Raw genomic sequence first — 27,630 nt, 5'->3', positions numbered from 1 at the left:
TGGTTCCTCATTATGAAACTTTTGCAACAGTCTGCATCTTACTACGTTCTGCCTTCAGTACAAACCAACAGTGATAGCATGTGTGTGCATTCACCTGGCCTGCAAGTGGTCCAATTGGGAGATTCCTGTATCAACTGACGGAAAGCATTGGTGGGAATATGTGGATCCCTCAGTGACTCTAGAATTGCTAGATGGTAAGTTGGTATTGCTTTTTTATACTTTCTAAATGAGACGTAGTACTTATAACTTTGCCAGTATTATGAATTAAGTATTAGCATAGCCACAGCTGTCTCAGTTTTTAATTAAAAGAAACTTTTAAACATGTATGTTTAAATCCCACACATCTAACATGTGAGCTCTTCATTCCCACCCATTTTCTATGCCAGGAAGGAGAGCTGAAGCTATTCTTTATCTCCCTGTCAGCAGCAGTATTCTTCCAGTGCGTGAACTGGAATATTGTTGTAAGACCCATACTGTCCCTTCCTTGAACTGCCTTCTACCCACAAACCCATTGTTCTGCAAGACTTGGTGTTGGGGATGTACTGAGGATGAAGCCTTGCCATACAGTACTGAGATCTCCTCATAGGGCAGCCTGAGGCTCATTTAATTCAAATCAGTTTTCAAAGCGGTGTGTTTGTACTATTAGCAGCCTCTTTAACCTCAGGAGCAGTCCAGGGGGTCAGAAAGATAACTGAAGCCATTTCAGCCCTGCTGCCTCTGGGCTGCAAGGCCTATGTCTCTTTTAAAAGGGAGGCACAGAATTTAGTCATGTTTTTAATTGCTTTCCTGAACTGGGGCCTTAAGTAGCTGGTCATACTGCAACTTCAGTCTTTGTAGAGTAGGCCTCCTTTAGCAGACAGTGTACTTTATTCCTACCCAGACTTCTAGATACTAGGTAGATTACATGACTGAAATGAGATGTACTGCTAAAGTCAGTCCTGCATGTGAGAAGGGAACTAGGTTTAGTCCATAGAGTTGGGCGCTTGGATGGGTGGTGTGGAGTTGGTCTGCGTGCCCAAATTGGGCCTCAGCCCAACCCATCCCTGCATGTAGAGCCATGTTATTCAGCCTACAGAGATCCCCCGCAGGTCTGGAAATAGGGCAGTAGGGGAATGGCAATTTACGCTGCCACTGCTACCCTGCTGCAAAATTTCCGGACTCATGGACTCCTGTGGGCCAGACGATGCTGCTCCACGAGCCAAATCTAGCCCACAGGCCAGGAGTTGAACATTCCTGGTGTAACCCATGGAAAGTAAACTGTATAGCCCATGGAGTCAATCCTTCAAAGGAAGAAAGATGGCTTTTTATTCCCATTAACAGAAAATTAAATGGTTGTTTAGGTAACTACCAAAAATGCATGTTAACTTACTGTTCTGGCCCTGCTTTTTTTCAACATAACCAGTTTTGTCTTGAACTGGACCCATGTGTCATCTTAAATTTGAATTATAAACTCCTTGTGGCAGGGATTGTCTTTTCCTGGCACAGAGGAGCCTCCGGTTATGACCTATAGGTATTACTGCAATACAAGTAATGAATGGTTACATAATAAAAGGTTATTGATATTTGGAAATCTGTATATTAATTAGATTTTGCTAGGAGCCAGTTTGGAATGGAAAAAAAAAAATTCTTAACATACAGTTGTGTTTTACACATCCCTGACTTGGATACGAGCTACATAGGTTTCCTGGGGCCTGCTGCTCTCTTCCCTTAAGTTTTCATTCAAAAGAAAGAGTGAAATGATAAAAAATGAATAAATGTACTCTTAAACAGAGAATCAGGGAGACAGCTTAAAATTGTAAGGTCAACTGCCTGTCTCAATGGGATTTTAACTCTGAAATAACTCGGATGACAACACTAGATGTCAATACAGTTGTATTACTTATTTGATACTTTTTTTTGGTTCTGTAGTTAAATTGGAAAGGCCTGCTTCATTTTTGGGTCTATCACTTTTCTGACCAAAGCTTGGTCATATCCTGAAGCAGCAGTAAGAGGAAAGAATGAATAGAAACACCTGTATGCAATAGGAAGGGGAATTAGAAAAAAGACCATCAGGAAAGCTTAACTTACAGCTTATTCTGCAAGGCTGTTAAGGACTCAATTTTGCAGGTTTTAAGTTGTATCTTGACTCAATACCTGATGATTTTTGGGCACTTAAAAATTTCTAATGTTTGATAGAAAGTAGTGGATTTTGTTTGTGTCTGCTGAAAAAATGGACTTAAATTGCCTCGTGGACATCTTAATTGAAAAGACTATCAAAGAAGGAATCTGAAGCAAGTTTAAGGAAGTGAATCAAGAAGCCCTGCATCCCCAGCCTGAGGATCAGGCAGGGGCAGTCTCAGGGCCCAGCAGCGTGATGGGGATATGAGTAATTTTATGCCCCGTCCCAAACATTGTGCATCCTGCCATGCTTATCTGGCATGGCACGGGGTGTGTGTGTGTGTGTGGGGGGGGGGGGTTCTTTTTTGAGATATGGCATAATATTCTTGAGATGCCAGTCATACCATTTTTAACATCTGTTGGAGATCTTAATGTTCTTACACACATTTTCATGCAGAAAATGTATTTAATTTCTGAAATTTGAATGTCTTCAAATAATGGGGATTTTTACACTGATTACTTGTTGTGCAAGCCTTGTGGAACTCTCTGTTTCTGATCAGTCATCTTGCAGTACCAAAAAGACATTCCAACATGCTCTTCATAATGTATGAACTCACAGAACTGGAAGTTGGTTGGAGAAAACAATGCTAGTTCTGCTGTTTCCTGTAGCTTTGAGCTCCAAGTACGTTTCCTGTATATTCACATTTTGTGCAATTCATAGTGCTGCATGGTTGTGTGCTGCTAATCAATAAAGTTGGTAAAGGTTTTTAATGTTGTTACTGATTCAGTATCAAACATGGCTTTTGGTTTTCTTCTCAGAGCTAACGCATGAGTTTCTGCAAATACTGGAGAAAACACCTAGCAGGCTGAAAAGAATTCGGAATTGGAGGGTAAGAACTTACCTTATGACAAGCTATATAGGCAACTGAACTACCGCAAAGCTAAATAAACTTCTGTCACACTGCCTTAACCTTCCCCAACTGTACATTCACAACTGTTCATCCTTATATTTAATTAAAATAAAAAATCTAGATATCCACTGTATGGCCATTTTTGAGGTATACTTTGTATATCTTAAGTCAGGGTTGTCCACCTCCTAAGCCTCCTGGGATCACACCAGCAGGGCCTGCATGCTACGCAGGTTGCACAAGGCAAGCCACAGTATGCTGGACCACACAGATGCTTTCCCACCCCCTCTTGCTCTTCATGGGCACCCTCATCCCCATTGCTGCAGTGGGTGCCCCACCACTGCTGCCCTACACAGGTGCTGTTCTCCCACCTTCCCCATGTGTGTGGCCCAGGCACTGCCTCTCCCTTCCCACCCCCTGTCTCTTGCAGTGCCTGGGCACACCTCCCCTCCCACTGCTGCTACACATAAGTATGATCTTGCCCCAGTGCTTGTAGCCTAGACTCACCCTCAGCTCACTGCATTGCCTTGTCCCTTGGGGTGAGGGCAGGAAGCAGCAGCCAAAGGAAGGGGCTGTTGCAGCTGAAGCAGTAGGGGGCACAGCAGCCAGGTGAGAGCCTTGGGGGCCACAGTTTAACCCCTTGTGGGCTACATGTCAGACCCCTTGCAGGCCGCCTGTCACAGAGCCCAGCCTTAACTTATTTTGCCCTCACTTCTTTTCTTTTAATATAGGCTAATCAGGCTGCTAAGAAACCTAAAGGGGATGGACAAGTATCGGAGAATTCTCTTCTTGGTTCATCTTTGGTCCAGAATTCCATTTTAGTGGATACTGTTACTGGTGTATCTGCAAATGCAAGTTTCCAAAAACAATCAACATCGTTTCCTGCACCAGTACCTCTGAACTCAGGAAGCATATCTGTTCCAGACAGTCATGCACCTGAAAATTTGGCAATACTAGCTACAGGAATGCCAAGTACCTCATATAGTTTGGCTTCACACCAGGAATGGCCTCAACATCAAGAGCAAACAAGGACAGAACAAGTGTATTCTCAAAAACAGGAGACCACATTGCCTGCTAGTCAGTACAATATGACATTCCAACCAGGAACTTCTGTACCGCTGCATTCTGGGTTACATCACAGACCTGACAAACTTGCTGAGCATTCTGCTGTTAAACCAGAATATTCTCACAAGTCAGGAAACAAACACCATGGACAGGTTGCTGCTCCAGTAATAATACCTCAGAAAATGTCTTTGGATAAGTACAGAGAGAAACGTAAACTAGAAACACTCGAATTAGATGTAAGGGAACATTTTGTAGCTAACCCAGTAGAACAACAACATAAAAAGCACATACAACCACAAGCAGGTAGTAGCAGTTCTGTAACTTCTCCTATTAAGATGAAAATTCCTATTGCAAATGCAGAGAAGCCTGAAAAACATGTACCTGATAAAAAAGAAAAGGGTGGATCTCTCAAACTACGGATACCAATCCCACCCACAGAAAAAAGTTCCAGTAAAGAAGAGCTGAAAATGAAAATTAAAGTTGCTTCCTCAGAAAGGCATAGCTCATCAGATGAGGGCAGTGGAAAAAGCAAGCACTCAAGTCCACATGTTGGCAAAGATCATAAAGAAAAGCACAAAGATCATTCTAACCGTCACCATGGTAGTGGTCACAAGCATTCCCATTCACATAGTGGTGGCAGTAGTAGTGGCGGTAGTAAACATAGCACTGATGGAGTAACACCAACTGTTTTGAAGAGTCCTGTTGGCCTGAGTAGCGATGGTAGTTCCTCTAGTTCCAGCTCTTCAAGAAAGAAGTTGCACAGCAATGATGCTTCTCACAACCACCACTCCAAAATGAGCAAAAGTTCCAAAAGTTCAGGTAGTTCATCTAGTTCTTCCTCTGTTAAGCAGTATGTATCCTCTCACAACTCTGTTTTTAACCTTCCCTTACCCCCTCCTCCCCCTGTCACATACCAGGTGGGCTACGGACATCTCAGCACCCTCGTGAAACTGGACAAGAAGCCAGTGGAGAATGGTCCTGATGCCAATCACGAATACAGTACAAACAGCCAGCATATGGACTACAAAGATACATTCGACATGCTGGATTCGCTGTTAAGTGCCCAAGGAATGAACATGTAATGAATTGTTAGGTCATTTTTCCTTTACTTTTTTTAATTTAAGAATTGTTAGAATGGAAAACTTCCTAATCTAGCAGTGGCAACATGAGCTGTTGCTGCCATGGTTTCAGTATATGTAAGTGCTGCTTTATCCTTCACTCTGAAAAGAAGAGGTATAGTAAACAAGTCTTTATCTCCACATACAATAGTGTTATAAGTACTGTAATAGCATGGAAGGTGCAAAAATCTCAGTATTTCTACAACTGCAGCTAAGAACAGTAGAATGAACGTCTGCTTCTAGGTGTATAGAATGCCTCAAGCATTGATTATTTATAATTTCAAATACTGCAGCCACAATTTTTTGTTGCTTAGCTTTTGAATGAGTGTAATTGTTTTCTTGTGTATTTATACTGTATGTATGATTTGCATGTTTCAAAGACAAAGGGATTAAACAGTGTACTGACAACTGTTTACAAGAAAGTGGAGAAAAATGTACATACATTTTTGTATGTTTAGATATACCATTAATACTCAGGATTGGAGCTGCTTGTAAGTATAACAAAATATACATAACTTTATTTTATCTTGTGTCAGAGTCCATCAGTAATCTAAACAAAGGTGGTGCTTTGTCAGGTTTGTCTTAAAACTGTAGGCCTTATTTGAAGCCGCTTAAAAGGGACACTTCACTAGAGTGAGTATCTAGTACGGTGTATGGTCATCCACACAAACGGCATCACCCGTGAGGCAGTAGTGGGAGTTTAGGCCTCAGTTTCCTGATTTATGACCTGATTTGATCACTGAAATGTCCCTAGTTTTCTGAAGGAAAAAGGAATAAAAATAAAGTTTACATAATCTTTTGATGTGAAGTGCATTTAAATGTTTATTGGCTTGATGCAGTAACATAGACACAGAGCTGTTACTTAATAATGGTTATGTAGATTCACGTGATTCTGAACTGAAGTTCTTTAAAAAAAAAAAAAAACTTGCATAATGGGGGAAAAGTAGTTTTATTTTGTTTTGTTTTTTTTAACTTGAGCAACGTAAGTTATTTTAATAGTAAACAGGGATCATTGTTTTCATTACCATTTCAGAATAACATCCATGTCTGAATTCCAAAAAATGTATTTGTGTGTGATGCCATATTTCTTTTACAGGTGAATGCAGCCTTCACAATAAATAAGAGTAAAATTATCGATACCCCAACTTTCCTTTTATATCCCAACAATAAAATAGTTCTCATGGATTCTATGTGCATTGTCCTTGTCATTAGTTACAAAAATTGGCAGTTACTCTTTTTTCTAGCTCTGAAAAATCACTCTTCAGTTAAACCACTAGCACCCATACTGTTTGTCTGCAAGCGTCATAATGTTATGGCTTGTGTACTATTTGTACAGTGTCCTGCCTTTATGGAAGAAATGACAGGCTTGAATGTTTTATACAGTAGATTGTTTTCATTTCATTTTTTTTTTTTTGTTGGAAGTCAATACTACAGTTCGTTTACCAGTTGATAGTGAACAAATGTTTGAGTATTGTTCATGAGCTATAAAGTACCTCAGCAAAAATCCAATATATGGTAGCAGCAGCCAGTTCCTAGTGACTATTTTAATTTTTCAAAATGTATATGAAATGAAGTAAACTTTTGCTAAGCCTCCTGTATGCATGGTTTGTGTGGTGTAATTGGCTGTAAGCATTTCAGAACTGAAGTCTGAAATGTAGCCCTTCCAGCTACATTACTAAACAGTGCTCTAAACCACAAGGTTGTGCTGTACTCTTCCCCGTTGGTAGTTGCTATATTATGTAACTACAGGTATATCAATTACTATGTAATACTTGGTTTCCAGTAATGCAAAAGCTTGTAATTTACTTGAATAAGTTTTATTACATTTCAACCTAAATGTTCATTAGATGTAACAACATTTTCCTTTTACATCCATATTTAATCTTTGCCCCTGGATATACAGTATCTAAAATCATTTTACATGCAGCAACTTGGAGTAACTTTTTTCCAAAATCAAATTAATGTATTAAACACTACATTAAAAATGCTTATTTCTGTATTCTTGAATGTTGGACCAACATAAGCTGCAATGTAGATTATTCTGAATTGCTCTGCAGAGGTTCAGGTGATGAAGTATCAGTGAATTGTGTTAATTTGTCTGCAGAGCACCACAATATTTGCTTACAAGCCTTCTAAATAGCAGTGTCATGAAATACATCTTATATAGTTCATTTTAAACATTCAATCTCAGTAGGCAATATATTGTACTGTTACTATCATCTAATAGCATAACTTCAATGTGAAATGCCAGGCTGGAAGCCAGCGATTGTCCAAAATAAATGAGAAAGGCTGGGGCCTTAAGGTGCTGCCTCAAAGGTCTACAGCTTTGTTCCTGGGGGATTGTGAAATGACATTGCCCAAGGGGTTGCTATGTACTATGTGAGTGAGAACCAAACAGTCATTTCAGTTTCTCTGTAAAGAATGTCCACAAAACTTGTTTTTAGTTTGCAATATAACTGTAAATATGTAAATCTCTGTAATGAAGTCTTGATGTGTATGCAATTAGACTTGGTAATGGAAAAAATTACAGCAAAATATCACTAATTCGCACTGACTGAAACCCACTCCAAATCACTACTCTTTGTGAATTGCAGTCTGATCCAGTTGTTTTGAAGTTGCTAAAACTAATTTAAATGGGATCAGCTTTGGTTCCATAAACAAATGAATGCAATAAAAAAGCTAATGCAGCACAATGTACTTTGTTCATCACTTTGATTATAGCTTTGTTATAACTTTGAGTGAATTTACTAGAAAACAGTATTTTGTTTTTTTTTTCTAAAAAACCTAGTCATGAATCCTCCCTGCAAGCTCCTAGCTATGAAGTCTGCCATTTTGGTCATATTTGAGGTGTGTGGATTAGTGAGATTCTTCTGTACACTGAATCTATACTCGTATTGCTAGTGGTGGAAGTGCTGAAGTACTCTAGGCAATGTGCTGGATCTCACTGTGCTCTGGTACTTTGGTATTTTAATTAGCAGAAAACTTGAAGTGCTGTATACCCTTTCTGCTAACTGTAAATGTTTCCTATTAGAGTAGTGAACTGCAGTTTGAAAAGAGCCCTTTTTGTTGGATTAAAAACTTTGTCACTTTATTCTTTTTAAGGACAACTCATGTAAAAGGTGTATTTTCAATAAAATTCCCTACCTCACCACTCTCACTATGGTGCAGAAATATCCCATTTCCTATACTTACCTTCCTAGTTTTGTTTGTAAATAGTTAGGAAAATTCTTTCACTTGAGTGACAAACCCGTGCTTTTTACAGGTGAGCAAAAAAAAAACAAAACAAAACTTTTTTTTTTTAAATGTAGCTAGTTTTATGAATTTTCAAAAGAAATATAGTTGAATATTCCTGCCTCATTCTTCTTAGTTTAACTCATCAAGTTTGAGGGCACATATTATACAATCAGAACTTGGGAAAAGCAAGTTCTCTGAGCAAAATTATTTCACTAGGAGACTGGTTCTCAGACAAATGAATTAATCTAAATACAAGACAGCCATGAAATACTTTATCTGTTCCATGTTATTACATTGTAGCTGGTCAGGTTTTTCCTTTTTCACAATTTAAGCCTTATGAGGTTGGAGCAGAGCCTTCTCTGCTCCTTAGCTGCATCTTAAACTCCCTAAAGATGTCATGTGCAAACACTGCATCTATCTTCAGGGCTTCTTCAAAGCTTTACAGTTGCAGGCAATTCAGTTAATGTGGATCATTTTGTTTCTTCACCTTCATCTGATTATCTTCTGAATTGTTTCCCTTGTATAGGAGAGTCTAGTCTTTAATGTGACTTGATTTTTTTTTTTTTTAATCTATATAGCACCCCAGTTCTGATGACAACTGTGTAAAATATAAAAAATGTATTGATTCCAGTTAAGCCTTGTCTGAATGGCTGCACAACTTAGCATTGCCTTTGAAACATCAGAACAAGCTCAAAAGATACTGGCGTACATTTGGAGGATTTTAAAGTTGCAGGTCTGCCAGACTTGCAATAGAAAAAGGTCGATAACCTGTTCCAAGATGAACACAGCTTTTATGTAGCGTAAAACTCCTCAACCTGCAATTTGGAAACTAATGCAAAGACAAAATTTGGAGACAAAATTATTTTCATGAAATCTGAATCGTAACGTGTAATGTAGTTCGAAGTTCCAAATCATGTATTTAGTGTAAATAAAATATCTATCAACATCAAGGTAGATAATAAAGGGGCTGGCAGATTTCATTTTTCTTAATTATTATTGTCCAAAGAATCACTTACATTTCAAACAAGTCACCAACACCTTGAGAAGTGGCCTTTGTTTTGGATTGCCTTTTTTCCCCCTCCATTAAGCATGGATCAAATAATTTTTTGTGTTGCTTTGGATGCTGCTGTTTTGTGTACGTTTTTACTGTTTCTTTTGCTGGTGCAATCCCTAGTAGAGATGTAGTTATCAGTATACTATATTCCTCTTCCCCTAAACTATTTTTACATTGACATAACTCGTACATAGATAGGACTCTCTTCTGTGTTCCCTAATATCTAAAGTATGTGAATTATTACTTGAAAATCTGTTATGCATTAGGAGATGTTTTAGCTTTAACAGCTGAATGCTTAAACAACGTTTCAAAAGCTCTGAAATATTTTTTTAAATAGCTTGTATTCAAGCCTTCTGCTAAACTGTGTTCTCAGATTTCATCAAAACCTCAGGAACTTTTAACAAGCTGATAAAATCCCTATTTGGGGCTAACCTTGCAATGCTTAGTTATGTAAAAGCTCTTGTATTAAATATTAAAACCTATGGGTTACTTAGAATACTTCAAGGCAAATTATGCAACACTAGCTTTGATTTAAGACTTTCACCATGGTTAAGGTAGAGTTTTTGTTTTGTACATGCAAAATCTTGAGGTGCATATGTCTTGTCCCCCTCCATCTGTGCATGTGTTTTGAGTGGCATCTAGATACCATTTCATGCTAAATGAAAGCTCATTTTTACTTTGCAGCCTTTTTTGGAGAGACTGCCCTAATCTGAGGAGGCAACTAACATGCATCATTCCACTCCAGGTCACATGCCAGGGCTCCTACAGTTATTCTGCATAGTACTTTAATGTGAAGATACTGGAGTTCCTGCGGACTTTGGTATAAGGACCAAGCTATAGTGCATAAAATGGGACTGATTACTTGGATTTTCAAAATTGCTGTGAAGTTAAGATTATTTTACTGACATATGATGTTTTCAGACTGTTATCATGTGACGTTATATCTTATGGAAAGCATTAATAAAGGATTTTAGTAGCGGAAACCATTTTCTTTTCACTTCTATGAAATCTTAGGCCAAACAAGCACATTTCTCTAAAATGAATACTGGAAGAATACACAATGAGAAAAAAAATGGATTCAAGTCCATCAGAAATACAAAATACTACAAGTAACATTATATAAAAGTTACCTTATATAGAAGAGGTATAAGTAAGCTTAATTTTTATATAATGTAACTTTTACAAGGTTAGAAAAATGTTTGCTCTACCAGCTGTCTATTTTGCAATGTACATAGTACTGCTGGTGATAAAAGCAATTCCTTAAATACCAACACACTGAGAGGAGATGTTCCTGACTTTTGTCCTCTGTGTCTTGCAACACAATGAAGATACAAATCTGAATTTTCAGTAGGTCATGTATATAATCTGGTCCAATCCCATGGCATCTAAGAATGCTGAAAACCAGCTAAATAGATTATAGTTCAATTTTAAAATATTTTTACATCACTAATTTTCTCTAATGAAAAAACATGATGCATTGTTTTTGTATAAAGTTCTTATTGAATTTTGATGGTGACTATTTACATAGATGATCACAAATTTATTTTGATGATGGGTTAAAGAAAAAAATATAGTTTTCATCCAACTCTAGTAGATTGGATTACTATATACTCAATGCCTGTTTGTCTATGTAAACTTTCAAATCAGTTGTATTTATTGCTTTAAATTTCGGAGCCAGGATATCAAATTGGCAGATAGTCTGCATTGATTAAAATAACATTTAATAATTCCTTTAAGTAGTGCTCAGGCGCGCACAATCTGTCTGCTTTTGCTGCAAAAACAAAGTTGACAAGGCACATCCAGAATGTGCGTTTCCTCAGGGACAAGTAGCAGCAGCGCACCATGTGCCACTGCTGCTTGTCTCAGGGAACACCCATGCCACATGCTCTGGCACGTGGCAGGTTACCCCAAGTGGGGTAGGGGAGACTGGGGCCAGCAACTGTGCTGGCCCCAGAGTCCTTATCTGGACTCCTGGGGGCCTCCAGGAGCTGCAGCACTCCTGCAGTAGGAAGCCTAGCTGACAGCCAGAGCATAGTTCCAGCTGACCAAGCTCCAGTTTTGGGCGGCGCGCACTGCCACCATGTATATCATCCTTTTTTTGACCACAGGATCTCCCTGGGTCAAACCCCACCCCCGCGCTGCAAAGTAGCAATGCAGGGGATAGCTGCACATGCAGTGTGTGGCATTGCAGACCCACACCTCATGTCTGCAATCATCTGGATATGCTGGTACGGTGTATCTATCTAACTGAGAACATCCATCAACCCTTAAGAAAGGGATGGCCTTCCCTTTCAGCATGAAAGGATTGTTTAATACTATTGTTTTAATAATAGGTTAAATGGCTCTTCTGAAAACTTTATCCCCATCATATAAATTACTGTTTCTTGAGCTATGTCAACCAGTGACTACTTGACTATGGTAAAGTGAACTTAAAACCAGTAGTGAAAAGAGGAAGAAATTCCTGAAACCATAGCATTCATGTTCTCAGAATAGGAAACAATCCTGAAATATGCCTTATGGCCAAGGATGTATATTCGGTGATTATCACTTGCTAAAGTAACGTTTAATAACAAGTCCAGCTCAAATGGAGAGAGAAGATTGCCAGCTGATGTCAATGTGTCCAACTGTGGTGTTCAGTGTCCAACTGGAATTAAAGGATCTTTCAATCTACATAGATCTTTCTCTATACGAAACACTGTTAATGCTGGTGTGGACATAAGGTAAGTTAATTCTCCAAGTGATTCTTTCAAGTGCATTTAAGTAGTCAGATAACATATTAAATTTGGTTATACAAAACCAGAACACCTGTGCAGTAGTTCCAGCTGCCTTAGGTGTTCTTTCTGTTGTGACTAGATATTTTATCATTTGTTTATTTGCAGGAAAATTGGATTCCAACTCTTTTGTCAAGTATTATTTTATAGCTTCTTGGATAGCTTTTTCAAGTTTAAATGAAATCTGAGAATTGCTTTTGTTTCCAAAAGCAAATGCTTAAACACTTCAGTAAAAAAAAATTCACAACAGATCCATGGTTACAAATTCATCTCTAATTTAATCTTTACACAGCCTCACAACAGACCTCTGCCATTTCATTGATTTCTTGGCCTCTTGTAAGTTACACTCCTGTTTGTTTGCAAGTCAAATGCAAACTTAATTTTTTTGACCAAAAGAATTAAAGAGAAAAATACAGACTGAAGTTTGAAAAGTTCATTGTTTTCCTTTGATGAAGGGGTGCTCCAGCAACTGGAGAGCAGAAGGACGCTCATGTTGATCTCTGCGTGAAAGGTGGGAAATCAATACGTAAATCAGTTGCCAAATGTACAGTATTGTAAATTCAAAATATACTGTAAATTCAAAATAAATCTGAAATTGCTATTTTCATGCAACTTCCCTGGTTCATTTTTAGAACAGCCTTTGGAAAAGGCTTGAGATTCATGTGATAGTATTGTTAAATTTATGAAGTAGCTTCTTAAAGCCCTCTTATCTTCATGCCTTCCCATTAGTTTCTGTTTTTCTGATACTGTTGCCATTCAATAAACCTACTTAAGGATGATGCAGAGAACTCTTCTCTTTTTCAAGCCCTTTTTTCTTCCATTTGATTTTCAACTTAAAGCTGAGATTTTCAAGTGATCCCCTAGCTCCAGAAGCAAGACTTTTATTAAATCCTACATCGTGTTGGGAGACTCCTGACACACGTGCGTGTTAAAACAGAAATTGCTGTTTTCTGGGATTCCTCGGGTGTGGGCTTTTAGAGGCGTTTTCCTTGGGCATTTGGATTACTATTTCAAATGTAGACAGAGGGACAGAAAAAGATTTATCGCCTTTGATTTCTGCATATATTTTTTAGGAACTGCTCCCAATGAAGGATTTTATACAAGCTTTATTACTGCTCTATTCAACTCCTCTTTCTCATTCAGTGTGTGAAAGCTAACCAATGTACCAAATCTCTCTCCCCTCTCTATGCTCCCTTTTGTAAATAGGTCAAGTTCCCACTAAATCTCACTCTCTTTGCATATCACCACCCAAACTGTGGTAAAATGAATTTGTTCAAACCCAAGCTGCTTATTGTGTAGGGCTCTGCTTATTTATGCCCTCATTTCACTAGAAACAGAACAATATAGGACAATTGCCAGGCTCGTTCTTCCTTCATTGGAAAACTGAAGAAAAGCAATAATGAAAAATTGTCAAAGTTTCTCTACTTGTTCTTGTTTTCAGGCTTACTGCTACAGTCGATGCTTTTTAAGCTAATACTAAAAACCATTTAGTTGCAAGGCATGGAAGCTGACCTTTGAGTCTTGATGCTAGCACAGTACAGTAGGACCTGAATTCTCTGTGGCTTTGGACAAATAAATTAAGCTCTGTCCTGATTCCTTCACATTTGTAGGGATGATGCAAGACCTATTTTTCAGGGCTATTAATGCCAGATTGATTTTAAGGGCTTGAAAAATATTGGATGGAAGAGATCTAGTAAGTGCTAAATGTTAATTGCCCTTCTAAAAAACTTATTTTAATTTTCCTGACCTACCCTCTATCAACACTTTATTCTATAGGTTGGTCCTCCCCTTGTTAATTGTTCAAGCTTGTTTTTAGACTTGGCTTTTTTATTTTCCTCTGTTCACTAATGGCTTTTATCTTTCTCTAATATTCAGAATTCCATTTTATTCCCATTGAACACTTTGGCTGGTGTTCACATTTGCATATATTAAAATTGTGCCCCATTATATTACCTCTGTGCAGACAATGAGACAGTCCTTGTCCCCAAAATTCAGACTAACTGTGAAACCTCAATGGGACATTGGGGCAGGTGCAGCAACTTGCTAATACATTGTGCATTAAGAGTGCAAGACTACATGGACAAACCAATATGGTGGGAGGGGAAACAGGCAGAGAAAGACCTAACTTGCCACCCTGTTGTGTGACATCAGGTAACAAAGATGGAAATAGACCCCAGTTTTCCTGACTTCGTGTTATGCACTGAGCTGCATATTCCCCTGGCAACCAAACTCTACCCTCAGCTACACGTAGAAGGTGTCCATTAATTTCAGTGGGATTCCTGTGCCTCCTCCAGGGGGAAGGAACTTGTCCTTTTGTGGTTTTACCAGCCAAATACAATTTTCATTTTGTATTGGGGGAAGAGGAGATAGGGAGTAAAAGTATATTTAAAAATATAAGAAGTCTAATGCTAAATTTTAAAAAGTAAATGCTGCAAAGCTTAACTCCCATTGTGGATGGGTGCTATAGCAAAAGTAGTTTGTTTTGGAGAAAAAAAAAATATTTCCTAGACTGTCATTTGCATAAGAATTTTCTCATAGAAGCTTAGAATGGCATAAGATGCTTTTATTCAAGATCCAGCTCTGAAAGCTATTTTCAAGGATTGGTCGGATCCTGCCACAGGGCTTTTGTTAAGCAGGAGTCTCCACTGCAATTGATCTGGAGTTTTACCTAGCAATCAAAGGGATGCATGGTCCATAGAAACAGGGTGCCAAAGTATTTGTTGGGAAGGAAGATCTGAAAAATAAGAAATTAACAGCTTTTGGTAAATGCCATTGTGGCATTTGGAGCCTTCACAATTTTCTGGGATGATTAGTAAACCAAGCCTAACAGGCCACACTGGGCGCATCTACACTTCACTCTATGGCAGCATAGTAGCACACTATGGCAACAGAGATCATGTGGGTCTCCATGTGATTGCCAGCTATGCTGCCATAGTGGTGTGCTCCCCCAGTATAGCACACCGCTATGGTGATGTGGCTGGGAAATTTACCCATACCCAGCTTGCATGGCACAGTAACAGCCTGTAATGCGCTGTGCTTTAGTATTTCCAAAAGGAAGTACTAAATCATGGCGGAAGTGTAGATGTGCCCACTGCCTCCTTTAAATTAAACCCTGTCACAGCCAGTTTTCCTTATGTTAACCTAATCTTCCATTAGCAGAGAGGAGTAGCTGTAGCCTATGAAAGGTGATGGCTTTCTGAATGAGTTAGTATATAAGGTGCCACCCTGCCTTCTGCCTAGTCTTCTACTGCTAACCACCAACTTAAAGTAATCAAGTAAACTGCACTAAAGTTCAAAATAGATTATTTCAAAACTGCATCTTTTCCTTCTTTTTTTAAATTACAAAGCTACTTACCTAGTTAAGCACACATGCACAAAGTCTGCTGCAATTCCTGAGAAATGGTCAGGTAAAGGGGGCATCAGTCCTCTGTGTGCTCCAATGTAGAACATTGCTGCTATTCTGTTCATGGAAGCCAAAGGTGGTTTGCCTGTTGCCATCTCAAATACAGTGCAGCCAATGCTCCAGATATCTGATTTTCTTCCATACCCAGATTCATTGATCACTTCCGGTGCCATCCAATAAGGAGTCCCATGCACAGAGTTCAGCAATTCACTTTGTGTGCCATTCAGGCTCACCCAAGCTAAACGCTTTGCACATCCAAAGTCAATTAGCTTTATTACACCATTTGGCATTAGCATAACATTATTGCCTTTGATATCCCTGTGTACCACACGATTTTCATGTAAATATGCAACCCCTTGTAGAATCTGTGTTGTATACTTACAAAAGACAATTTCTGGCAATGGACCAAAACGATGAATAATACTAGAAATTGAGCCACCAGGTACAAACTCCATGAAAATGCTTACAACATTGTTTGCTAAACATGTTCCTAAATATGTTACAATGTTAATATGTTTTAGTGTTTTCAGCAGATCAACTTCTTCTTGCAGCTTTTGATATTCTTTCTCTGTATTGACTTGGTCTGATATATCCAAAGCAACCTGCTTCACAGCTATTAATTGTCCCTGGCTTGTCAAACCACAGTACACCTGGAATGAAAGCAGCCTTTATTAGAAGTAACCATTATAAAGAGGGAGTCAACTTATAAGTAAGCATATAGATTTGTATTAATCATAAATGTTGATTTAGTTTTCATTTTAATAGTAAAAATATTTGTCCTACAGTAAATTAACTATTAATAAAAGACTCATAAAGGAATGGTGTAACTCAAAAATATGTATTATTTGCCTTACATATTTAGACTTAAACTTACTGTGCCGTAGGCTCCCTTGCCAAGGATTTCACCTCTGGTCCACATGATGGGATCATCATTAGCTGAGCTGCTTTCTGGTAAGTTGGTAGAATCACTGAAGTTTAACAAGTCATTTTCCCTGTTGGATGCTAGGAAGGCTTCACTATAACTCTTTAGTCAGTGGGGAAGAGTAACAGAAAGAAAGAGGTTTAATTTTAATGTTGTTTTGATATATGAATGACCATGTGACATGACTTCCTTATAACATGTTGTTGAAATGGCTGCATTGCAAGGCTCCTGCTCAATTTGTTGGCACAGGGGCTATGCCATAGGTAAGTGCTGTTACATTAAAAGTATAAACCATTTTCTTAGAATATCTGTGTTTATTACATTAACTTCATTCCTCTTAGTTATCCCTGTCATCATCCCCAAGTCTGCACAGATGTATTTATCCTTAAATGGTACCTGGTAGGTGGATACCCTCCTGGAATACATGACAGGCAGCTGGGCCCAGAAAATGGGACTAAACAGCTAAGTGAGTGTAGGCTAACCACATTTTTCCTCCAGTTCTGGAAGTACTCAAATAGGGAAGAGCCTACCACTAGGAGAAGGAGGACCTAGTTATTAAAATTCTGCACATGGATTGGCTAACCTCAGCTTGACTGACATGAGGGCTCCCATTCCTTGTTTTGGGTGTTGCACCACATCATGAAGAACAACATGCAAGGTACGAGGAACTTGTTTTTTACCTGTTCTTCACTGGTTACTACTTTTCCATCTCCATTCACAATGCATCTTTCTTCTTCAGCAAACATATTTTGCATTTTTGAACCTTGATTTTTTGTAAGTATTCTAGAAGAATTGATGTCTTTTTCTTTGAGCACTAGTAATCCTGCTGCCAGGCAACAAAGCAACTCATCAGTCAGTTCTTTGTTTTCTGCATGAGAGAGAATGTTCTGATAAGTCTGGAAAATTGGGCTTGTGGCATTTATATTCTGCTTAGTTGGATGCTGAGCTGATGCATCTGCTAAATTACTATTTTCACAGATGTCTGTCCAACTTTGATCTAATTCCGTTTGAGAAGATTCAGATTCCAGTTTGTCTGGAAAAGACGATGCAACCAGAGCTTCATTTTTATCTTTGAGGTCGCAGAAGACTTGGTTTTTTTCTAGACTCATGGAGTCATCCATATCCACTCTTCCTTGTACTACACACTTGTGCTGATCTGTCATTAGTAAATTGCTCTCTGGAGTGACACGTTCTGCACAGCCTTTATCATAAAATGGTTGGTTAGTGGTAGCAAATATTGGATTATTAGTTATAGCTCCAATGTCTAAAGACTGCTCCAAAGAGACCTCTTTAATAGTTGACAGGTCTGAATTCGGAAAGTCTTCATTTAGTTTAGTGGATTGTGAAAACTCTTCCAAAAATGAATGCTGCTGATCTTCATCTTCCTGACACAACACTGTACTCCTTGAAGTCTTTATGTGCCAGTTTGGACCAGAAATTATTACAGTATCATCTGCCTCTGTATTGCTATCATTTAACTCAGTGCTTTTCTCTTTGTGCTTTTGATTAATGCCAGTTGTGTTCCTGGGTTTAGGATGTGTTCTCTTCTGGGCATTTCTCACTCGACTGCTCACTCTCTCCTTACTGCGAGCTGATTTACATCTGTTAGCAGTGCATCCCCTAAGTGGAGCAGAACACACATCCCTGTAAAACCTGCTCTCATTTCGTTCAGGTTCACGTGCTTGGGAATACACGGAAGTCCCAAACATTTCATAAATTCCTGGGCCTTTGTCATTCGAATGTATTTCCTTGAACATGTCACTGTATTTCAGATTCAAGACATCTGAGGTAGACTGAACTCGTGGAACATGAAGCGGAGCAACAGGTTTCCTTAAGTTGCTTGCATTTCTGCTCGTGCAGGGCAACACTTGCATTTTAGATTTATGGGCATGCTGAATGAAACTGTATGTCTCCTGCCGGGGCTGCTTTTCCTGAAATTTTGAGGATGTTTCAGATTCCATATGAGACAGTCCTAAAAATGGGAAAATCTGGTTCTTGATGCTGGTCTTGTGTATGTGACGTTTTGTGGAATTCTTGTCAGAGACGGCGACATCTTGAGATACTTTGCTGCTTGCTTTAGTTTTTGCAACGCACATACTCCTATCCATCTTGATCTTGTCATTTACCTTGAGAGCAAGTATGTTGAAGCTGTGACTTGCATTGGAAGGCACGCTACGGCTGATAGTTTTCTTTCTGGCAGGACGTTTAGCAATCTGTGGTGCCTTAGGTAGTTCTTGTTGAGAAAATGTAACATGGACCAGAGGTGCCAATTCACCAACCTTTGTCTCAGTTAATTCTGCAATTGTTACTTTTTCAGCTCCAACATCTACTGGAAAAACACTGCTTCCTGATTGATTTTCAGGAGAAAAGTAAACTTCCACACTTGAAATAATTTTAGCTACAGAACTACCTTCTAGAACATAAGGACATGCTTCTACTGCTTCACTTGTGCAGCTTGAATCTAAAACATGAGGTACAAGCGCAGCATTCATAGGCTCAGCATCTCTACTATAACCTGACAAACTGGAAGCGTTTACTTCCTGTAGATCTGTTCTAACAGAACTCCTTGCTAATAAATCATTTTCCCAGCTGTCAGTTCCTAAATTGGAATAATCTACATTACTTGATGTAGGAGCTGCAAGTATTTTACAGTGTTTCTCAGTGTTTGTTACTTCACTTGGGTTGAAATAAACATGATTGTCTTCAGAAACATTGGCTTTGGTCACAATATTTACACTCCTGCAGAGTACTGGAAGCAGACATTTTTCATATTCATTCTCTTCAGTATTACCACCTATATTTAAGTTCTTTTCAGTTTCCTCTTCTTTCGTGTCTCCAAAATATTTGTAATAATTATCCATTCCGAATGAGCGCAAGTGTCCTGTTGTGATGGAGCTATCAGAAACATGTCTACGAGACTGGCCTACAGCATGTTTAGTCTGCCCTTGCTGCAGGCTGCCTGAGTGATACTGCTGGAATCTACCAATAGGCTTTGTAGGGCAAGGTACTGAATCCATAATGCTCAGGATTTTGTTGTGGGTGGTGTTTTGGTTGATCCTATTGTTCTCTAGAGGAGTAAGTGGAACTGTTCTTAAAGGCTGAAGTGCCTCTGGTGACAGATGAAACTGCAAGTTTCAGAAAAAAAAACTATTAACTTCCTACAGAGCATGTACTTCAATTTTAAATGCACACTTTTGAGGTGATAATAATTCTAAGCAAGAAAAGTACAGAAGGATACTCTTTCATAAATTTTCGTGTTTAACTAGGGGAAAAAGAAAAACTGTTTACTTGATAAGTTAAATGGGTGATGGTTATTTATCTCATCCACAGGTTATTTCTAAGTATTTAGCACTTGGAAAAAAATCTGCTGTGGTACAACACCTTGAAAGGCCAGTGAGTGTCTATGCACATGCTGAAAAAATTGTGAATAACTTGATAACTATTCAAAGGCTGATCAGTGTTTTGGTACTCACAAATTTGCGCAAGTCTCTGTAACTCTTTCATGAGTAGAGCTAGTCTTATGCTTAAGTGTTTTTTGTTTTGTTTTGGGGGATTTGTAGTTCAATGAACAAATTCTAACTGGTCTAGTTGACTACTTCATGTATAAATATTACTAATATTTTTGTTCTCCTCTGTAAATGAAACCTACTCAATCTTGTAATTGGAAGACTTTTGAGGATTATATGAGTGTTCTTAATTTGACTACTCACATGATTATAGTAATGTGGACTTGGTCCAAAATAAATTGCAGAGCCTATATGGGTAGGATATGGGAAGAAACAATTAGCTAGAAACATATGCTGGGTGGTATTGATGCATAAATGAATGCTCCAAGTATCTCGATTCAACAGAAACATTTAAGTAGTAATTGGCATGCTCCGTGTGCTTATTTGCATGATACTGTATATCCAACGTTAGCTTTCAGTTGGAAGTAATTTCAGAGTAGCACTAGTATCTCTCCAATGGAGCAAATAAAAGTTTGAATGTACTACTCAGTGCAATGAGTTCTGTGTTTTTAAAGTCTGAGTTTGGGAGGCTTTCTCTAAATTTAATCTGTATACCTTTTATCTAGATTGTTTGATTTATCCCAAATGCTAAACCTCCAGATGTCAGTATAATTTAATGGATGAAATAAAGCTGATTGTTTTGGTCTCAGCATTATTACCCTCTCAAACATCTTCCTTAATTTTAAATGCACGTTTTCATAGCCTTTTTACCCATGTTTATTCATACCTCATGATATGACTCAATAACAGTTTAATTTCAAGGTTTCTTCCTCTCTCCCAGCATTACTCAATGCTACTGGTATGATGATTACATCTATGAAAGAACTTCATTGTGCAAGGCAACACATTTAAAACTGAGAAAGGTAAATACTTTGGATACAATGCATAGTTAATCTATGGAACTCATTGCCCCAGATATTACTATGTACTGTATCAACAATCCATTGTATCCAAAGTATTAACTTTTGTCAGTTGTAAATGTGTTGCCTTTCAGTTTCCTCTTGTTCTTGTAGTACGATAATACACATGTGCTATACTTTAAAGCCTTTTAGATTTTAGATTTTACACGAGATTGAGTGAACAACATGGCTGGCAATTTTATCAAAGAATAAAGTAACATATTACAGAATATGTCTGCCATTTTCAGCAAAATGGAAAGCCAAACTATTACATTTTACATAAAATGACACCTTACCTCTGTCTTCCTGTTGCTGTGTTTTAGTACAGATATACTTAACCCTTCAAAATTAAAGCATATTAAATGTTATTTCAGAATTCCTTTGACTTGAATACAGTTTTCATACATAATCATTAAAAAACAAACTAAGTCTGACAGAGGTCATAGGACAAAGCTATACATTTCTTACTATGGTACTAATCTACAATATTTAATAACTGCACATTGAAAATGCTGAAATAGGAAAACACTACTGTATTTTTTTTTAATTTAATATATTATCTGAACCAAAATTGTTCAATTGGGGGTGGGGGGGAGGAAACCAACACATGTAACTAACCTGACCAATTAAAGTGGCCAATGCAATGCAAGAGAGAACCAATTTACATTAATAGGAAATTTACTATTAACCTTTAAATCTACAATTCCAGCCAAGAATTTACTACAATGACTCAACCAACAAAAAAGGGGGCCAGGGGGGATGGGATCATTGCTCCTTAATGTCAATTAAGGAGCAATCCCAAACATACATGCAGACACACAGAGAGGAATGGCAGCAAAACTGAAATCTATGGAACACGAATAAAAGGCAAGCAAATAGGAAAAGGATCACAGTTTAGATGTAAACAAAAACCTGATTTTGAGGCCTTGCCAGTTAACCATTTTTCTAGTTTATACTATAACAGTGGTTACCTGTACTGTAAAAGTTAACTGCTAAACTTACTTTGCTGAATTTGTGCATTTATCTCCTGAAGGGCATCTAGTCCCCTGAGGGGCTTTGACATGTTAGACCCAGAACAGGGTCCCTGCACCAGAAAACTGAAGTCAAAACCATGAGGATGTCTTGAGTTTCCTGTTCTTTTCAGAAAGAAAGGTAGTGAACTTTGCTGACTCATCTTGAGTTCCAGCTGTCTTTTCTTTGGAAAAGAAGCTAATCGTTCATCTGGCCATAGTCTGGGTACTGATGTGACCTGGCTGAAAGGCAAAACCAAAAGAACTCTTCAGATTATAAACTGCTCCAAACAGGAACTTTGTTCTAGGATAAAAAGCACTCTTGTATATCATCTGGCCTAACGAGAATAAGATACTGTTCTGTGACGCAGGATGAGCTGCACAGTATGCTATAAAAGTAACAAGCTGGTCTTGGTCCTGGGACGCAGGCTGAACCGGGACTCTGGGCTGTGCGCTGGAGTGGCTCTTGGAAGGGCTCCTAGGATTTCCACAGCACTGTGTTCCTGGCTAAAGCTGCTTCCCTTGCAGCTGCAGGGCTCCAGGCCTGGGGAAGGGGGCAGCCATGCCATTGCAGCTCCAGGAAAGCAGCTTTGCTTGGGAACTCAGTGCTGGCTCTGGGGGCGTGGAGAATCGTTGGAGCCCTTCCCGGAGCTGCTCCAGCATGCAGTTCTGGGGCTCAGATGGAGCCAAGACAGGGGAGGGACCCACTGTGCCCTGCCAACCTGGGCCAGGAATGTGGGGTGCACGCTGCTCATACTGCCTCCCCCCAGCAGCTCAAGAGCCCCACTCCCCTTGCCTCTGTCCTGCCTGGGGCAAACCCCGGGGCCCCGACCCCAGACAAAGCCCAGGGACCCTATGCCACCATGAGCCGGGTGTTTAGAGAAACCCATGCCACCACGAGCCAGTTAGTCTGTTTAGAGAAACCCATGTAAGAGAGTTCAAATCCACCTCAGGCTTTTTCATAGTTTCATAGTTGGTAGGGTTGGAAGGGACCTGAGCAGATCATCAAGTCTGACCCCTGCCATGGCAGGAAAAAGTACTGGGGTCAAATGACCCCAGCAAGTTGTTCGTCTAAAACGTCTGTTTTACCCTTTTCTAAAGGATCTCCCCAGGGAACATCTGTTCTGTGACCCAGACAGATGTTTTTGTCATCTGGTTCCTCAAAATTAGAAAAGTAAGAATATAAAAAGACGATTACACCAACTGATTTTGAGCTTATCATCTAACTCAGGCTTTCTTATACATTTCAGTTATCTGACTGTATTATAAAGAAGATTACTTACTTGTTTGTTTCTAGAATTTTGTATGACTTGCTCATTTCTTTCAGTATCTTATTTGCATTTTGAAAAGCTACAAGAATTTCACACCCTGCAACAATACATTGAAATAGTAGAAAGCAGCATAAGTCAGTGACCAAAATGTAAAACAAAGACACTTATTTTTCTTTTTAAGTATAGCATTTATTTATATACCAAGTGTGAACTTACCTTTAATAAAATTACTATGAACATATCTTTATTAGCACTTGTTTTGTGCCTAGCACTTTACCCTTATGTACAAATCACCTTTCAAGAATTTAAGGTTCTTATAAAACATGTATTTTTTATCTAGTTGTAAACAGTGATTTTTTTTCTTAATTTATATAAGCCCTAAAAAATTCTAATCTCATTTTAGCCAACGTATCTTAATATTTTGTACACCAGTTATATACATTATTTTATTATACTATTTATTATAGGATTAATGCAGGTATGTTTTAAAAACTACACTATACAAATTAACAATTACAGTGGCACAATTTAAATCATTTCAATCCGGTTTGTACTACTGTTACAAACTTATTACAGCTAAAATATTAGAGGGCAAAAAAGCATGCATCTCTTTCAGTTTCTTTACATCTACTGACTGTACAGAAGAAACACCATCAAATGCCCAGTTTCTCAGGGGACAAACTTTTAAAATAATGGAGAAATTAATTCACCAATTCTAAGGGCTAAAATCATACAAAATTAGGGTTGGAAGGTGTCAGAACCCAGTAGTTGAGTGCCTATGTCACAGTGGAAGATTTCATTAATTTGATGCCTATAACACAGTGGAATTTCTCGCCACAGTGGAATTTTCCGCTACGGTAGAAAACCCCGGTGCAGTGAAAAGTTCCCGCCAACTTTATGCAAATACGTGCACCACCACTGGCCGGTTCTAAATTATTCATATTTGGTGACTCACGATTGGCTTGTTAATCGTATAAAAGTTAAAGCAGTTTCCGCCCAAGTCGGGGAACTCCGCGCACATCTCGGAGTGAACTTGGCGGACTGATCACCCACCAACGACTCCCCGTCACCGACCGTCCTGACGTACCCCCGTGCCCTGCAGGCCCGATAAGCCGTTCATGTCATTTCGTCTTACTCGAAGAGCTCACGTTTGCAACTGTAATCTAAGTCAGTTCTTCTTCCTGCGCTGTGTACACCGACGGCATAAGTAAATAATCTCTTTGTTCAACCAATACGCTTCAGTGCCTAATTCCACTCCATCAGTCAAAAGTACCCACCTGCCGTTTCGGGGCTACTGGCCACAGCCCGGCCTACCGCTCGACCGCCACAGAAGGCACCTCTGGAGGTCTTCTAGTCCAACCCCCTGCTCAAAGCAGGACCATCCGCACCTAGATCATCCCAGCCAAAGCTTTGTCGAGCCAGGCCTTAAAAACCTCCAAGGATGGAGAGTCCACCACTGCTCTAGATAACCTGTTCCGGGGCTTTACCACCCTCCTAGTGAGACAGTTTTTCCTAATATCCAACCTAAACCTTCCTTCTTGCAACTTGAGATCATTGGACTCTTGAACAGCTGCATAATTCTTGAAAGTTTTATATATACTTTTTATCTTATTATTTATTAGATGTCAACTTGAAGATTTCCCTTTAGGTTCAACACACCTGAATGTAAGCCTTATCTAAATTTGGTTAGATTTTACCTTCATTGCTGCTATCCTCATCTTGGTTATTTTCAGACATAGTGTCTTCAGATTTCTTAAGCACCTGAAAATAAACAGACACATTTAATTAGTTGAATATGCTTAGGTTTCATATATACAAATAGTATTTTACAATGCATCATTTCAGGATCATAACTTGAACAACTGGAAAGCTGTTGTTCAAATGTTAACAAAACTTAAAGGATGAAATCTATATTGATTCAACTTAATACCACATGGCACAGTTCTGTAAAATAAATTGAATTTTTTCCCAAGGTCCTTGGAACAGAATGTACTCTCCCAAACTTCAGAATCAACCTTCCGACCTTCTATGGAAGATGCTTTGTGGATGAAGCATTTAAAAAGGGTCAGCATGATTATGATGTTATCCTTGTCATCCTTGGATCAGAATGTCACAGGTTTATAATCTATAAAAGAATGGTGGTTTGCACCTATTACTGACAATTCAAGTTCGTTCTGAGAAGAATGCTATCCTTGTGATTAAATTGTTGTCCCTGCCTGTCTGGTTTTCCAGGTGCATACTGAATACAGGAATTTTTTAAGAGAGAAAGGGATAACCCTAGTGCTGGAGTCAACACGGTCTCTTAACAAAATCGGTTCTGTGTCTAAAACATTGTGAGAGATGCTGCAGAACATGCGATAAATAAGATTCTTACAATATCACCAGTTATTTACATTCTGATCCAAAGGACATGGAAATGAATGTGAGTCTTGCTACTGACTTTTGTGAGGCATGAATAGGACCCTTTGTACTACTGGCTTTGTAAAGCACTTTGGGTACCTGGAATAGGGATGGCTCTAACAAGACCAATTTATTTTTAAATAGATGTTCAAAGCTTAATTAACCATGCTATATTACATATTGATCATGCTATATTACAGAGATATTTGCTTAAGTTAATGAATACTGGACTAGTTTCACTGGTAACAGTGTCAAAACTCTCAGGATAGGGACAGAAATTACACACAAACTGGTTTAAGTGATCAGAAACAGAATTAAATCTGTAACACAACAGAAGTTTAGTGCACTTAAGCCACTTTCAAAATGGCCAAAACTGGTTTAAGATAAACTTTGTTGGATGTAGTATTATACTGAACTGATTTAGGTCAAACCAGTTTATGGAATTTCTGTCCCAGACTCCTTAACCCCCCCTTTCCCCCCTTCTGTCTCAGCGTGCCAGCCTGGGTCAGGGCTTGGCCATGCCCCCCAACACAAGTGGGGAGCAGGAAGAAGCCTGGCAGGGGCTGTTTCCTCCCTCCCTCCAGGCAGACCCCAGCTGGGGTCCTGTGTGGGCCATGGAAGGAATTTAAACCCCACTCGGCCCCCTGCCTCAGTGTGCCAGCTTGGCCCAGGCCCTGGCCATAACCCCTCCCCTGCTGTCTGCTTGAGCAAGGAAAAGCCTGGCAGGGGCTGTCTCCTTCCTGCCCCTAACCCCCACCAGAGTCTGACTGAGGTGGTGCCAGCCAGTGGGGGTTTAAACCCCTCCCTATCATACTCAGTGATCTGGCCAGGGCCTGGCCATGCTCCCCCTCTCCACTTGATCAGGGAGGGGAAAGCCTCGAAGGGCTTCTCTCCCAGCTCCCCTCCCTTAGGCAGTGGCACTGGCAGGCATGCTTTCGCACTGCCAGCTTCTGTCTTGAGCCACTGTGGGCATGTGGCTGTATTTCTGGAATCAAAAGTGAACATCTGTTCACTTGCATCTCAGTTCAATCTATGTAGTTTAGACTAACCTGCTAAGATTGAATCGATTCAGCCTCAGGCTTTTTGACTGTCTGTACTTAGCCTCATTGACTATAATAAGGTAAAGATTTCACTATCCATCTACTGTATCATAAATTAATAATTTAATTACATTTCTTATAAGCCAACTAGTTTACATGATCCCTGCTTTTTAATACATCATTTATAAATGTAAATTCTCTGTAATTTCTTGACTAGATGTTTAAAGCCAGGGAAGCTAACCTGTGGCACAGGCAGCCTCTGTGATTGGCACATGGCAGACCAGGGAAGGGACAAGCAGCACACCAGCTAATAGGGCAGGGAACAGAAAGCAGAGCAGGAAATTAGGTAAGGAGCACAGGGCATAAAGAAGAGCAGAAAATTGGGCAGAAAGTAGAGCAGCAGAGTAGGATCAGTGTAGCACTCAGAGAGGGCATGGGGCAAATAAAGGTATGGGGCATGTCTGCCAAAAGGTTGCCCCCACTGGTTTAATATGCTGTAACTGTTTTACAAAGTAATTACTCTAGTCATTGTATCTTTGTCTTTTCTGTTGCAATTGGATCTCTGACCTTGGCCCTCAATGCCAGACATCTGTCTAAACACAATATGCCTGGTAGTCATTAAGCAGGAACAGATGCTGTCCTTTGCCAGTCTGTTCATGGTAGTAAGAGTAAACTTCTGTGTTCCACTGAATGTTTGTATAGTTCAACCTATTAACTTGCATAAAGTCTATTTATAAAAATGCTTAATTTTGGTCTGTTGGCAGATTCTTAGAAAGCCAAAATAAATGTATTCCCACAATTTGATTTGCATTTAAAAAGAAAACACCAAGTTAAGGTATTTGCATTTGTAGAACTGTTGTGCTACCTGAAATCTAACTACTATATTCAATATATTAACTGCATTTTCCAAAGTGCTCAGTTCCTAAGCCATA

General features: G+C 39.1%; 2 protein-coding genes across 12 annotated transcripts in view; one reads left to right on the top strand and one right to left on the bottom strand.

Moving 5' to 3' along the window:
• Window positions 1-10,459, top strand: part of CCNT2 (cyclin T2) — a 34,787-nt gene extending 24,328 nt beyond the window's left edge. For 4 of the 8 annotated variants that reach the window (XM_059727421.1, XM_019480408.2, XM_019480406.2 and 1 more), the window contains exons 7-10: window positions 31-194; window positions 2,917-2,987; window positions 3,737-5,148; window positions 10,161-10,459. In XM_059727421.1, the coding sequence (XP_059583404.1) occupies window positions 31-194; window positions 2,917-2,987; window positions 3,737-5,148; window positions 10,161-10,257 (1,744 nt within the window). In that variant the 3' untranslated portion in view covers window positions 10,258-10,459. Of the gene's footprint in view, window positions 1-30; window positions 195-2,916; window positions 2,988-3,736 lie in introns of those variants that run through there. The other 4 variants (XM_019480409.2, XM_059727423.1, XM_059727422.1 and 1 more) reach the window with 4 other exon arrangements.
• Window positions 10,460-12,500: 2,041 nt separating this feature from the next.
• Window positions 12,501-27,630, bottom strand: part of MAP3K19 (mitogen-activated protein kinase kinase kinase 19) — a 36,357-nt gene continuing 21,227 nt past the window's right edge. For 2 of the 4 annotated variants that reach the window (XM_019480485.2, XM_019480487.1), the window contains exons 4-12: window positions 24,956-25,019; window positions 23,271-23,355; window positions 21,980-22,230; window positions 21,274-21,317; window positions 17,253-19,697; window positions 16,525-16,674; window positions 15,603-16,300; window positions 14,916-14,981; window positions 12,501-12,747 (exon numbers count right to left, since the gene is read on the bottom strand). In XM_019480485.2, the coding sequence (XP_019336030.1) occupies window positions 12,681-12,747; window positions 14,916-14,981; window positions 15,603-16,300; window positions 16,525-16,674; window positions 17,253-19,697; window positions 21,274-21,317; window positions 21,980-22,230; window positions 23,271-23,355; window positions 24,956-25,019 (3,870 nt within the window). In that variant the 3' untranslated portion in view covers window positions 12,501-12,680. Of the gene's footprint in view, window positions 12,748-14,915; window positions 14,982-15,602; window positions 16,301-16,524; window positions 16,675-17,252; window positions 19,698-20,282; window positions 21,246-21,273; window positions 21,318-21,979; window positions 22,231-23,270; window positions 23,356-24,955; window positions 25,020-27,630 lie in introns of those variants that run through there. The other 2 variants (XM_019480486.2, XM_019480490.2) reach the window with 2 other exon arrangements.

The sequence above is a fragment of the Alligator mississippiensis genome, chromosome 4 (genome assembly GCF_030867095.1).
Source record: "Alligator mississippiensis isolate rAllMis1 chromosome 4, rAllMis1, whole genome shotgun sequence".
NCBI lineage: Eukaryota > Metazoa > Chordata > Crocodylia > Alligatoridae > Alligator > Alligator mississippiensis.
Note: the sequence above shows the minus strand (reverse complement) of the source record. Positions and strands in the feature narration are given on the sequence as shown.